This window comes from Clinocottus analis, unplaced genomic scaffold (assembly GCF_023055335.1).
Source record: "Clinocottus analis isolate CAN_PGR_092001 unplaced genomic scaffold, fCliAna1.0.p SCAF_18, whole genome shotgun sequence".
In the NCBI taxonomy this organism is placed as follows: Eukaryota; Metazoa; Chordata; class Actinopteri; order Perciformes; family Cottidae; genus Clinocottus; species Clinocottus analis.
Window position 1 is genome coordinate 13,328,848 of NW_027175909.1, and position 14,239 is coordinate 13,343,086.

Consider the following 14,239-nt stretch of genomic DNA (forward strand, 5'->3'; position numbering starts at 1 on the left):
GATAAGCCTTGAAACATTGTGTTTGTTTGTTTTTTATTATTAATTTTGGACATTTTAGGGCAGTTGTCAGAGCCCGAATTTAATCCTACAATTTATCTCAAACATGAAAAATCACCAAATATAAACCTGCATAGCCAATACAGGCCATTAGTTTCCAACTTGTTGACATTGTGACTTAAGCAACTTTGCTCCATAAAACAATTTGCATCCATATCTTAAGTCTAAAATGAAAATAATGTGTTTTATTGTATTCATTGTCAGTGTCTTGATTTGACAATATAAAACAGTCACTTATGATCTATGTTAAGTGACCTCTGTGAACACAGTTGATGCTTGAAGATGTTTATAAATCTTCTCATTTTCTGTGTAGAGAAGTTTTACAGCGAGGCACGAGCGCCCCCTGCAGGATTATATTATATTACTATCTGACTATAGATGGCAGTGCGCATCACCACAGAAGAAGCGTGCGTTAAAGGAAAAGTACACCCTAAAATAAAACATCTCTGCGAGCTTTAAACATCTAATTTACATATTTAAATTGTGTAGTCATTAAGCAGATACTAATAAAACTATAAAAACATGTAATGCAATAGGTTATTCATCATTTGCATGTTGTTTGCTGACATTTTTCAGGGATTTAGAAAACGTTTAACACACTCATGTAGAAATAGAAAACCCTTCAATTTGCAGAAGTCTTCATGCTATTTATGTACAATAAAAATAGATCAATGCAGGTATGTTTGTTTCTACTTGAGTCTGATATCATTCAAATTATTGTTGTCAAGCTTCAAAGAGATCAACTAAAAAAGTGTCCACATACAAAAAAAAGTAACTAATGTACACCGAATCAAAACGCAATAAAATACACATATTAAAACAAAGTGGTATCTATAATGAAACAATAACAATTAATGAATGACTAAATACAAGCGCATCAAAAACCTACAACAAAAGCAAAATTAAACATATTTAAATCCAACGTTTTCTTTTAATCCATTTAAAAGTTATATGTCACATTTTAAACTAATACATTTAAAGGATTTACAATATCTACAAAATTAATTAGAAAAAGCTCAAAAATAAAAAAACATGATTAGCATGATTATGTTAATCAGCAGGCTTTAAATATTTTTATGGCGGTACCTAATCCCGTTTTGAGGTGGATTTTCTCATTCAGTCGCAGGATGATGACGTACACGAGCCAGCAGTTGCTGTAGAGGCAATAAACCACCGTGTGTTGCCCGACGCTGTTCTCCAGATGCGTGTGACACAGAAACAACCTTTAATAGAGCTAGATTTGTTCTTTTAATCTCACGATGTCTTGGATTAAAGCCGCTTCTCACAGCGAAGATGTTTTCGACGAGAATGCGGACGACCTCACGTTGCAAAGCAAAGAGTGGACTTCCAACATGAAGAAGCGAGTCAAGGTAGATATAAGCATACTAAGATGTATTAACAATGTGTTTATATTAATAATGTGTTTTACCTGCCCTGTCTTACTCAAAACGCTCAACTCTGTGTGTGTTTACTGTGGTAGGACCTCAGTTTCCTGTTGATATTCCTGTTGTTAGCACGCGTAAAGCTAAGTTTCCTGGCGCATGTCGTGAACAGGACGGGTACGTAGAGGGAGTGGAAGCCGGAGAAGAGGCCTCTCTTCAGCCCGGGTTCAACCAGGGCTTCAGGGAAGGAGCCGCTCAGACTGTCGCTGTGGGCCGCCTCAAAGGAATCGTGAGGTAAACCGTGATTTGTCCCATAAATGTGACGTATATTCAGATACAGGAAGTGTGAGAGCAGTGGCGACAACTCTGGAATATCGATAGGGTTAAAAGTTTGAGACATTGCCCAAAATTATGATTATTTTTATTACTTTTTTACCTGTAAATTACTTTGCTTCTTAAAAACATTTAAAAAGTCTTTCAGTCTCTTTTATGTATTTTTTTTTTTTTGCGCAGAAGCATCCTGAGCTTCTCTCTTTCTGGTCATTACTGAAGGCGCTTTTGTGTCCAGCTGGTTTCTGTCCCAGTCACTTCTCTGTGCCATTGTGTCTCTGTATCAACACTGTTGTCCCTTTGTGTCTCGTGTTACAGTGCGATATGGTGCTGGTGGCAGATTCAACATCCGGAAAGCCCCCTCCCAGCCTCTGTGACCGACCTCCTGCGGCGCGTGTCACAGCACGAAGACGCCATCATGGAGGGCATCAGGACGGCTTTGGAGAACCCGCCTCCAAGTGTGAGCTCCGTCTCCGAGAGCATGGAGGATCTGGAGGTGGAGCAGGCAGGTTCAGGCTGTGGGAGAGAGGGATGTAAAGAAAAGGACGGCTGCAAGAAGGGAGAAGACGTGGACAAGCAGCAGCTAAAACTCCGTTCTGGATCCACCGACAGCTTCAGCGAAAGCCTGGACTACCTTGTGAAGCGCTGCGTGGATCTGGTCTTGGAGCTCGAACTCCCGGAGGATCTGATCCGTCACGTCCAGGAGCTGAAGGACCTGTAGTGGGATCAGAACCGCAGCGGACAATGAACGAGCACATGAACTGTGACACTAAACCGGTTTTTAGTGCGAACTCTTTACATGCAGCGATGAAGTGCTTTTGATGTATATAATGTAAAATAGATTTTGGCATTCATAGTTTGTATGACGTGGAAGAAGAATGTTTGAAAATAAAAATGCTATAAAATGCTATAACCCACTGCATGTCTCTTCTGCTGTGTTGCCCGATGACAAAAACAATCACATTACCTCTTATTTATTGTTTGAACATATATTTTTCTAATGTAGAACTGCCATTAATTTGTTCTAATATGCAGCAAATGTGTTGGCCCTTGCTAAATGTGTCCTTTAAATTGATATGGAGAAGAAAAAACTAATAAAACCATAAGGTTTATTGTATATTATCAGATCAGATTGGCATAATTTAACAAGCAAAGCCCACTGCTGACTTTCATGGGACTACTTCACCCTCCTCACTGTGTACGACCTCACCTAAACGTTGAGAACAAAGTCAGCTTCAATGACAATGATATTCATAATGTCACAATTTCCAAGATTCAAACTGCTATAAAAACAGATCCTTACATTTGTAAAGTTACAATGCAGCCTTGTTCAGACTGACCTCTGCCATGCACTTGTGTATGGCCTTGAGATTTTACTGTACGGTTTTGGAGAAACGTGACTTCAAAGTTAACTTCAATGACGTAATGGTATTCATATATTCACAATTTCCTATTCAAACTGCTGTAAAAATAGATCCTTACAATTGTAAAGTAATCTTACAATGCAGCCTTGTTCATGCTGACCTCTGCTGAAGTCCCTTTTTGAATATTGGAAATTGTGACATTATGAATATCATTTTGTCATTGAAGCTGAATTTGAATTAAATTTTCTCCAAAAATGTACAGTAAAGTCTCATGGCCATGTACATATATGCATGGCAGAGGTTAGCATGAACAAGGCTGCATTGTAATTTTACTTTTACACGTACATTGTTGTTTTGTATAATATAATTGTTGCAGATGAAACTTTTCCACTCACCAATCAATCCACTAACTGTTTAAGCATTAATATTTTGATTACGACAACAACAACGGGAGAAAAGCGCCAGCGTTAAACGTGAAGTCGCGAGTTTCCGAGGAGCACCTGAACGCAGCAAAGCTCCCTTGGCGCACACGAGTATGACGTCATGCGCTCGGACCGAGCCGTGACCCGCTGCTCCGGCTATGCTAGGGGTCCGTGGCGACAGATGTTCCGCCTAAAATACAGCCAAACACCCGTTATTTCAGAAAGGCAACGGTAACGGCTCGGCGGTTATAGAAGGTAACCAAGGTGACGTCAGCGGTCCTCGTGTTTAGTAGCTCGTGTGTCATATTTTAAGTTTATCTCGGCTAGCTGGCGGGCTAACTTCAGCTGGTTTTTCCAGCTAACAGAAAGTGGAACAGGAATCGGAGCTGCATACAAACTCGTCTCTAGATATCTTCAACCGAGGTACGTTTGTTCCTGTCGTTAATAACGTGGCAGTGACGGTTGACGTGTGAAACCTGCCGTTGTTGTCGTTGTTTCGTGTTGACATTAATGGGGTGCAGCTGCGATTTAAGCTCGTTTCACTCTAAATGTTTACTGTAAACGGAGCAGGTGTTGCACAAAGTCTGTTGTCGTGCCACACAAATGTCAGTCGATTACGTGTTTGTGTATCGATAATGATGGATTAATATAGCGTTTGGATGATGTGAGACCATTTAATACTACACTAACACATACTGTTTAGATACAGACTGAGTAAAATCTGTCATGAAATGGTATTTTAATATTTGACAAGGGGCTCCAGGTATAAGTCATGGCCGGTTATATAATGGGTCACATAATGAAGTGTAACATGTTATATCACAGTGAGAATTGATTTTACTCTTCATTCAGTGACGCTTTAACCTCTATGTTTATATTAAACACAGTTTCTTCCTGTTTTTTTTAGCAGCGGCTTGACTCTCGTCATCATCATGGACCCCTGAAATCTTCTGGCTTCAGCGACTCATCAGGTCGCTTGTGTTTTGTTTGCTTTTTTGGACCAGAGGTCACAGTTCAGACTACAACTTGACCTCGCGAGCAGAGGCAGCGAGCAGATGGGGAACGCTTGCTGTGCCACTGAGAGTCCCTGTGGAAATGCGGAGGAAAGGAGTGTTTTGCTGAAAGATGACTCGAAGGTCATGGGGCCCTCAGGTGAAACCGTTGTGGTGGGCACCTGTGGGCCCGTAGGAGACGATGACATCAGGTGAGAGAAGCAACAGGTTTTTTTTCTTCTGTTTTGGGGACCTCTAGCTTCTTTTGTTTTACATTACCACTTATGTCACTACATGATCTGGGGACATGGGTGCAAACTTCAGGGGCAACATAAACGTTATTTCAGACCTCCAATCCAACAGCCGGTTACAACCCCAAGGATCTTTTGATCATCCCACATATGCAGAGTAAACCTGTAGTGTCCAGACAGCAGCAAAATAATACAGAAAAATACTGTATTTAAGACGTGGCTACAAAAAGAAGCCAGAGATCTGCTGCTGCTAAGAGTCCAAATCATATTTGGTTGAAAACGCCAATAACCCGACACACCAGATGGTTAAACAGGACCGTCTGAGAACTATCTGGAAAGGCACTGTAAAAGCAAACGCTGGTCAGGCGATTGGCCAAACGATCTGTCAATCAATCGAAAAATTCCAGTTTTATTAGACTGAGATGAAAGTGAAATTGTGAGTCGGCTTAATGAAGGAAGTATTTTTAACATTGAAACTTGCATCTTAATAAAGTGTGGTTGTGTGGTCTCTTGGCCAAATGTGAAACATAAAATGTCCCTTAAAGATGGGACCTGCTGCTGAATGACTGGCAGAAGAATAACGTTAAGGTTTTCCCCCTTTACAAAGATTATGTGACTAAATCACAGAATATCATAAAGAGCGCTAAGAAAGGGCGTGGGGACTTCCAAAGGTCTTCACAGTGGTTTTCTTTTCAGTCATTTCAAAAATATTTTACGTGATCACATATCTACTCCTTCCTGTTCACGACAAGCCCGTTGATCAGAATATCAGAGCTGCTCGTCAATTTGAGGGATGTTTTTGTTGTACAATGCGACATTGCTCATCCTGTGTTTCATCATCCAGAAAAATGCCTGACGATGGCGATATAAAGGTGGAGGAGGCTGTGCAGGTGAAGCAGGGTCCTGAGGTTGCAGAGACGGAGCCCAATAACACTCAGGAGAACGGATCCCTGCAGAAGGAGGTCACACAAACGGCCGCGCCGTCTCCCAGCAAAGGGTCCAAACTGAAAGAAAACTCCATCGGCGTTCAAGATAACGTGAAGGACTGTCCTGCTGACGGTGGACCAGCTGAACTCATGCAATGCACTTTAAACTCTCTGCCAAAAGAACGCACCACAGTTGATTGGGAGGTTTTTACAGCAGCCACAGAAGAAAAAGTAGAAAATCCCGTCTCGGAGCAGGACGAGACCCTCGAGAGCAGCTCGCCAACAGCAGAGGCAGTTTGCCCTGAAAACCTTGCTGAGACAAACGCAACAAGAGGGCACATTATAGTGGACACTGCTCATGATGAAGGCGATGATGATGTTGATGATGAAGAAGGATCCAAAGTCACTACGGAAAACACTGTAGCCGAGCCATCAGGGGAGTTTTCTCCAAACAATGAAGGGATTTCTGTGCCAAACCCTCAGCTCTCTGCAGCCGCTGGTGAGACGTCGTCGGTCTCTGTCTGTCAGGAGGACGACGAAGAGGCTTCGACCTGGTGAGTCGCTTCAAGACAAAATGTTTCTGTATCTGCTGCAATTTGGGCTTTTGGTTTATAACAAAAAACATCTATCTTTCAATTTGCATCTTCCTATTTTATGACGTTTTTAATGATAAATGACATGCTGTAAATCTATAGACAAGTGTGTCCAAATATGGCGATTTGGTAGCAAGTTAAATATGAGATGTTGGATGCACAATTTTAATGGATGAGCAAAGCTCATAAACTAAAAGTTAGTGGGAATATTTTTTTTTATTGATGTCAAAATGTAATCTAACACGTTTGAGCACGCTGATGGAGCTTCTCACTCAGGTGTACGAACCCGGGCCTCTTACAAAATTATGTCTATTTTTTCTTTTTTTTTTCTCAACTGAACAACTGGATATCTGTTTTGAAGAAAAAAATAAAATGTAGATGGATGGTTATATATCTATGTAACATATACACATAGATATATGGTTGGATGGATGGATAAATAGATCTATTTTAGCTCACACAATTTTAAAAAAAAATCTAAAATGAAATACTTTTGTGTATAATCATTTTGCCTCTTTAGTCCACTTTAACATCTTACGATGAAAAAAGAGAAGGAATAATTACTCTTTTTGTTGGACTGTTTCAAGCTTAAACTAGATGATCTGTTATGAGGTTTTTTATTCTTTAAAAGATACCTTTACTGTATGTTATATTAGGAGGTCATCATTGTGTTTACAGTATTTTTACCGTGTTGTTTTGCCCTCCATACAAGATGCAGATGCCAAAAGCTTTATTTTGCTCTTGTTTGCTGTGGCGAGGCCGACGCCCCTTAAATCATCATGCCTTTCTAAAGTCTCTGCCATCACACAATCAATGCGCGACATGAAGAAGTTATTGATTACCTGTTACAAAAACATAGTTTCCAATTTGAACTTTCTGTTAAAAAAATCAATACAGTTAAAATAATATATATGTTGTGTTTAAAAGAAAATCTATTCACAACCCTCTACAATCTGTGGTGTGCATTAGCAAACTGAGCCCTTAGTCATTCATATCTTCCTCGTATCATTTTGTCTGAAGCGCTGTGACAAAGGATTCAGAGACTTTGAAGGACAAGGAGGGCGGTCCCGAAGTCATAAACGGCCACGAGGCCCGCGAGTCTCCTCCTGGATCCGAGCCCACGGGACTCAACCACGCCGGCGAGGAACGAGACTCCGCCAACTGTGTCAGGGAGCCAGAGCCCACAGCGCCGCCCGACGCCAGCGAGAGGTCAGTGGGTTCAGTGACGTCAAAACAAGACGCTTGTTTACAGTAACCGCACGCCGAGTGTGCTTTTGAGAGCCACCCTGTGGCCACGAGGGGGCGTGTGAACACCACGGCTCGTTGCATCAGCATAAGCAGTGCAGTGACGGTTCAGTAGCGCCTGCCCAGAAGGGGCTCGTGGCGTTGCAGCTTCCTCGAGAGAAACACTCGGACAAACAACTTCACGCTCGACGCGGCGCTCTCCTCGGGGCCTCAGCAATACGACGACCTTGACACAGATGCGTCTCACACTAGAAGTAGCGGTCAGAAAGACCAATGAAATGCACACCAGGGCCAGACTTTCACTTTAGCTTGAGTGGACCTGGACCCCCACAAGTTAAAGATTGTTTTAAATTATGTTTAGTTATGATAAATATCACTGTTTGTTTAATGATTATTACTATTGAACATCAGACAGATTCCTTTTATATTTAGAAGATTGGGTAACATGTTATAATAACTGCATACTATAAAGAATTAGTTAAGTATGAGTAAACACTTAATTTATCATTTATAAATGATGGATTCATCTATTGTAAATGAAGTATTATCTAATGCTTCATAATGTGCACTTATTATAAAGAGTTACTGATTGTTTTGTTCTTCTTAATCACCTTTATTATATTTTTCGACAATGTTTCAGTAAATGTACGTTTTATAATATAAAACGTCAATACTTTTTTTACTTTTGAGTTATATAATAAAACCGGGAAAGTACCACATGTTTATTCTCTCTCTCTCTCTCTCTCTCCAGCTCAAAGTCTGATCAGGATGCAGAGCCAGATGTTGAGCGTGCGACGATCAGCTCAAAGGAGGTCACTTCCTTGGAGAACAGCAAACAGGAAATTGTGGAGGAAATGATGGTAAAAGGGCAGGAAGAAGAGGATGTTCCCAAAGTTGAGGATGAGGAGATTAGGCAGCAAGAGGAAGAGGAGGAGGAGGCCGGAGAAGATGCTGAGATCCTGGAGGTAACTGGAAAAGAGCCGCCGGCAGTGAGCGTGTCCCCCGATGTGAACGCTGGAGAGATGCCGGTCAGAAAGGAGGACGACTCTTCTGAAGATGGCATGGGGAACAGGTTTGTGGTGAATATCACATTCAAATATTGTGTAATAACACATGTGGCCACAGAGGAAGAGACGGTTTAAAACAATGAGGCAACACAGACTCAGTTCCACAGTGTTAATCTTAAGCTTTAAAAACAAATGTACACGTCATCACATAGACATTGTTTTAAAAGTGTGTGTGTGTGTGTGTGTGTGTGTGTGTGTGTGTGTGTGTGTGTGTGTGTGTGTGTGTGTGTGTGTGTGCGCAACTAAAAATAAACCTCAGCTCTCATTGTCATTGAAATTAATGAATTTTAACCTGCTGCTACACGGCACAGAGGAATACAATCAATTAATTGTTGGCTTTGGTCGTTTCATAAGAGTTGTTGACATACGTTATTGTATTTGCAGAGTTCAGTTTCTCATGTGGTGTTTTTTGCTTCTTTTTTTTTAGTGAAGAAGACCTTTACAGAGGAGTGGAAGAGCTGTCAGCATCACAACACGATAAACCAGAAACTACAAGTCAGTATATCCAACTCTCACGTCCACTTTTTTGTCGCTCCATTTTACAACCAATGACAGAGTGTGAGACTTACTTATCTAAAATGTTGTGCACGTGAGACGTGCCCTTTTTCTATACAAGCAAATACATTTATTACAACCATGACGTAGTTTGTTTTATGTTAAAGGAAATCGCAGTGAATGTACACATGCAGTTCTGGCATTGAACACAGGGCGCCGCATTATTGCAAGAGTGCATATAATTAAGTGCCTGGTGACAGAATAATGTGTGTGGACGGAAAGCCAAACAGTTTTTGACCTTCTCAACGTGTCTTATCCTGTCGTGTTCATGTCATTACACATGTAAGATTCAACAACACTGATTTAATGCGACGGTGTCGGTGCAGTGGAATAATAATGGATCAACGGAGCGAAACACATCCAGTAATTTATTTATTTATTTATTTATTTATTTATTTTGGGGCGCCTAAACAAGTTAACCCGTTCCTTTGAACTCTGGCTTAAGAACTATGGCTACAGATTCTGGGAAATTGTTTTGGTGATGAGTCACAGTCGTGGGATGATCATTTCATGAATGGACATTCCTTCTGTTGGCACTCCTACGGCACGCTCCCCCAAAACCTGAGATAAAACTGCACATTTGAAAGTGGTCTTTTATCGAAACCAGTCTGAAGCACATCTGTGTAATAATCATCGTGTTAATGAGCCACACGCGTGGCGTGGATGGATGATCTGGTCAAAAGGTGCTCACTAATGCACATTAAAGCAGAACATTTGAGGGAAACTCGTCCTTTCAGTGCAAAAGAAAAGCCTTGTGTATCGATTGCATCAGATATTTCATACAACGCTGTCCAAGACAGCAGTCCTTTTTGTTTTCCTCCTCATTTCTTCTCTCTTCCACAGGTGTAAAAGTGGAGGACCGATGCAGTTTGGGTCCGCTGGTGGAGATTCTGTCTTACAGTGAGCGAGAGTGGAAAGGAAACACTTCCAAAAGCGCCCTCATTAGAAAGGTCAGTGCCTGCAGCTCCTGGGAAGAACTGCTTCAGATTAGTTTTATTTCTTTTTTGTTCTTTCCTCTTCGCTTGAATCGCTTAAAGAATCTCACGGTGACGTCCCGGTGTGCTGCTGCAGGGTTACAAGGAGATGTCCCAGAGGTTTGGCAGCGTGAGGCGAGTGCGGGGCGATAACTACTGCGCCCTCAGAGCCACGCTGTTCCAGCTGCTCTCCCACAGCACCAAGCTGCCCGCATGGCTGCAGGAGCAGGACGTCAACCTGGTGAGTACCAACGACTCGCCCGGCGAGATGCTCTCGGTCGACCATCGGCTCGGCCCGCTCCCATTATTTTATTCCAGTTGGATACTTTTAGAATCTAGCATTGGCTACTCGTGCTGTTTCTCCACAGTGTCTACCCCAGCTTTAACAATACATACTGTGTTAGGAATGAAAGTAAAGCTAACTGGCATGTCCAGTTATGTGAACATCGACTATTGATGGTGAGTTAGCAGCATTGACTTCAGTCAATTGATACGTTTCTGATGGAGCATCCAATACGACCCGTTAACGTTCGCCGTGTGAAGATTAACAAACTGCTTGATTAATTCCTCACACATTTGCTGTTTTGTTCAACATTAGCTTGACAGACCTGCCGTGCTACGGTTGCTAAGCTATGATTGGCCACTTGCTGGAGGAAGTGGTAAACGGTTAATTTCTTGTGACCAAAAAACAGCACAGAAAAGCAAAACGAATTAAAAAAGACTAACTTTTGTAACGTCTCTGTTTTCTAATCTCGCAGCCGAAATCTCATCTTGGCCTTTTAATTACAGCTGTTGAAGCAACTTGAGGCTCAGGAAGGTCTCATCAGCCAGTGGACGTTTCCCGGAGACTGCCTGCAGGGAGACGGGACAGGAGATGCCACCCTGCAGCTGAAAGGCTACATGGAGCTTCTTCGAAATAAGGTACTGGCTGCAAATCTATTGCATAACATTGCAATCAGTGAGAGAGTATTTATGACAGCGGAGAACACTGAGGGTATTGATATTCATCCTCCGAGCTTCTGGATGTGATTGCTTCCATATGCTGAAGGGAGGTAGTCTCCTGAAGGCTGCACTGCTGCGTCTCGGTGCCAAACACACAGCCTTGTAAGGCCCTAAAGGACCCTCAGTCTCAAATAAACTGTTTTCAACTGTTAAAACCACATTGACCTTTTTACTATAACATAGGAGGGCCCCATGCAGGATTTACAGTCGGCCACTGGTACCAGTGAGGAATTCTGGTGTTTAAATGTCAGACCTCTTTTGTTTTATGAGCGGTACTGTGACTGTGTGCTGGTTTTGTGCGTGATGTTCTAGGTCTCTGTTGCACTTTTAACAGGCTGCATTGTGCATTTCTGGTCCGTCCCGTTTCCTTAGATATTCATTTTAATGTGCACTAATGTTTATGCAAGAAATGTGGAAAATGGAATTCCAGCAGTAAATACTCGTTTCACAGCAGTTTAAAGAGGAAGCAAAAATAAAAAACCGCAGCAAACGGCCACAACCAGCAATTCAACCATTCGTACTTGATAAATGACTCGTGTGATTTAAATGCGCCGTCACGATATTTGCTTAAATCCCTTCGTTTCGTTGGCAGTGGCAGGCGGCGGTGGACTGCTCCTCCGCCGCGGAGCGACAGCAGCTGTGCGAGCGAGTGTTCCAGGGAGGAGAGGAGGAGTTGGGCCTGCTGGAGGCGCTCAAGCTGCTGATGCTGGGCCGAGCCGTGGAGCTGCACGGCTGCATGGCGGGCGGCGGGGACGTCCCGCTCTTCTGCTGGCTGCTGTTCGCTCGGGACTCGTCCGACGGCCCGCGCTCCTTCCTCTCCAACCACCTCGGCCACGTGGGCCTCAGCGCCGGGCTGGAGCAGGTAGGACACGCCCCCCCGGTGTTTAAAGTGATGCGTTACTGGCTGCGTGCAGTAGTTTCTCGGCATGCAGGGAGCATTTACGTGAAGCCTTTTAGGGTAAACAACACTTAGTCAGAACTAGCTGCTTTATTTTTCTTATGTTGGATGTCGTGAGATGTGGGCGTGTGATTTTTTTTTATTCATAATCTTTAGTCCTTAACTATAAACATGTTGGAGCCTGTGAATTTTTATTCTGTTTTTGAGCCGTAGACCCGAAAGGGAGGGTGGAGGCTTTGGGAAGGAAAAGCTGCTGAGTGATTTTAATTGTTATTTTCAGCTTTTGTGATTTTTAAAGCTTTTGCGTACACTCTTTCCATAAAGAAACCCCACCCATAAATAAAGTGCGCTTGAGCAGTTGATTAAACATGGTGCATTTTTCTTCTGTAACCGTGCTATTATCTCTTGTGCAGGTGGAGATGTTCCTGCTGGGCTACGCCCTGCAGTGCACCATTCAAGTTTACAGACTGTACAAGGCCGACACGGAGGAGTTCGTCACGTACTACCCAGACGACCATAAGGACGACTGGCCGTCCGTGTGCCTCGTCACGGAGGACGATCGCCACTACAACGTGCCAGTTGCAGAAGCCGCAGAAGAGCGACACGAGCCGCTCAACTCCAGCTGAACTCTCCTGCCATAAGAAACAAAAACACTCCTCAGGTCAATTTAAGGTGAATTCATTCACGCCAGTTAAAGGAAAGTTGGGGCGTTTCGCTTCCTTGTGGAGAGTTTGATGAGCAGATCAATATCGTTCATGTCCGTCCATTTAAATGTGAAGCGACAGCCAGCAGCTGGTTAGCTTAGCTTAGCACAAAGATAGCTAGCCTAGCCTTGTCTGAAGGACTGCTTGGAGTGTTTGAGGAAAGCTAACTGGCTGCTTACTGTAGCGTCATATTTAGTGCACGGTCATTGGTGGTATCGAGCTTCATATGTAACTCACAGCAAAGAAGCGTATTTTCCAAAATGTTGCTCCATTCCTTTAAAAAAAAAAAAGAAAAAAAAAAGAGTGCTGATTTGAGACCCTGTACAAGATGTGGTTTACACACTTCTGTACACACTGTCCTGTATACTGAGTTTTCTATTTGGGTAAATGTACATGTATGTGGATCTGATATCATCATCTCAGTGAAGTCCAAATGAATTAGCAGGGTGTCATTTTGACTTTCAGGAAGCCCACATCTTCTGAGAAACTTTTCTTGCTCTACATTTTTCTCTGAAGTCTCTTGATCGAAACACAATGAAGCTGCCAAACGCGCCAACACGATTAGATGGTTCGTGTTTACACTGGAATTTAGGAACTTTTAATTTATTTATTTCCCATTGTGAAAAAAATGCAATTTAAATTAAGTTATAACAAGTGAAGGTTTGATGACTTATCAGGTTTTTACACCCGATCTGAGGACTTGGAAAATTAATCACAGCCTCTGTGTCAGAGGTGTGATTTGTGATGGTGTGTGTGTGTGTGTCTAACTAAATGTGTAACATGTTGCCTTTAACCAAGCTGTTCTGAGGGCAAAAACGTGCCAATCTTGCTGCAAATACTGGCAGCAGTTCCAACCACCAGCCACTGGATTCAGTAGTTAACGCTCGCTTGGTCCTCCATGTTGCCTTAGAAATAATGCACAATAAGAATGAATGTCGGTTATTGGTGAAAATGGGCCGTTTTCTAGCCCTAACCCGGAGGTGATCAGTTCACAGTAAAACATCGATTATGGCATTTGCGGGAATGTTCTGTCAGATTTTTTGGGGGATAAAATGAAAGTAAAGTTTTTGTAAAAGTCTTTTTTTTTCCCTTTTTGATTTAGCTTGTTTTATAGTTTTTATTTCATGAGAACTATTAACATGAATTTGAACTGAAGTTTGCGACAGAAAATTACACATTAAGTCTGTTTGGGGTCTCATAGACTCATTTCTGTAAAACTGGATTAAATACAATGGATTTTCCTAAGCTCTAAATCTGATTGGTGTGGACTTTTTTTTCACAGCTGTGCTTTCCTAAATCCCAGTTCAGAACGGAGTCTCACAAGTAGTTAAAGTAGTAAATTGACCCTAAAGTAACCTCACTATCCGACTATAGTAGGGTAACATGAGCATTCTTTGCCGTTTTTGTCAAGCAAAATGAATATTCATGCATAGCCCACATTTATGCTCATTATCATATTGTCACATTATTCGACTGT

At 42.3% G+C, this 14,239-nt stretch overlaps 2 protein-coding genes and 1 long non-coding RNA gene across 4 annotated transcripts; 2 read left to right on the forward strand and 1 right to left on the reverse strand.

The window, feature by feature from the left end:
- The first annotated feature begins 1,223 nt into the window (after window positions 1-1,223).
- otulina (OTU deubiquitinase with linear linkage specificity a) lies at window positions 1,224-2,641 on the forward strand. The gene is made up of 3 exons (XM_068582001.1): window positions 1,224-1,427; window positions 1,612-1,733; window positions 2,088-2,641. Exons 1-3 carry the CDS (start codon window positions 1,317-1,319, stop codon window positions 2,488-2,490), a joined length of 636 nt encoding a protein of 211 aa, XP_068438102.1. The 5' UTR covers window positions 1,224-1,316; the 3' UTR covers window positions 2,491-2,641.
- LOC137788863 (uncharacterized) lies at window positions 1,882-3,804 on the reverse strand. The gene is made up of 3 exons (XR_011077791.1): window positions 3,529-3,804; window positions 2,404-2,484; window positions 1,882-2,285 (listed from the first exon to the last, which is right to left on the reverse strand). It is a non-coding gene; the product is annotated as an uncharacterized lncRNA (long non-coding RNA).
- On the forward strand, window positions 3,677-14,006 carry LOC137788861 (uncharacterized). 2 transcript variants are annotated; one of them, XM_068581998.1, is made up of 11 exons: window positions 3,677-3,978; window positions 4,463-4,759; window positions 5,643-6,278; window positions 7,338-7,526; window positions 8,314-8,634; window positions 9,057-9,124; window positions 10,028-10,134; window positions 10,256-10,399; window positions 10,948-11,079; window positions 11,753-12,022; window positions 12,472-14,006. In XM_068581998.1, the coding sequence occupies exons 2-11, from the start codon at window positions 4,611-4,613 to the stop codon at window positions 12,682-12,684; spliced, it is 2,229 nt and encodes a 742-aa protein (XP_068438099.1). In that variant the 5' UTR covers window positions 3,677-3,978; window positions 4,463-4,610; the 3' UTR covers window positions 12,685-14,006. The 2 variants fall into 2 exon arrangements, with proteins under 2 accessions (XP_068438099.1, XP_068438100.1); XM_068581999.1 differs by having other exon boundaries at window positions 4,466-4,759.
- The last annotated feature ends 233 nt before the right edge of the window (window positions 14,007-14,239 follow it).

Excerpts from the sequence above, each read along its gene's own strand:
- LOC137788861 (XM_068581998.1), top strand. The coding sequence starts at position 4,611 with ATGGGGAACGCTTGCTGTGCCACTGAGAGTCCCTGTGGAAATGCGGAG. Across the intron at positions 11,080-11,752 it reads TGGAGCTTCTTCGAAATAAG|TGGCAGGCGGCGGTGGACTG; the intron begins GTACTGGCTGCA and ends TTTCGTTGGCAG. Across the intron at positions 12,023-12,471 it reads TCAGCGCCGGGCTGGAGCAG|GTGGAGATGTTCCTGCTGGG; the intron begins GTAGGACACGCC and ends TCTCTTGTGCAG.
- otulina (XM_068582001.1), top strand. The coding sequence starts at position 1,317 with ATGTCTTGGATTAAAGCCGCTTCTCACAGCGAAGATGTTTTCGACGAG. Across the intron at positions 1,428-1,611 it reads ACATGAAGAAGCGAGTCAAG|GACGGGTACGTAGAGGGAGT; the intron begins GTAGATATAAGC and ends TGTCGTGAACAG. Across the intron at positions 1,734-2,087 it reads CGCCTCAAAGGAATCGTGAG|TGCGATATGGTGCTGGTGGC; the intron begins GTAAACCGTGAT and ends CTCGTGTTACAG.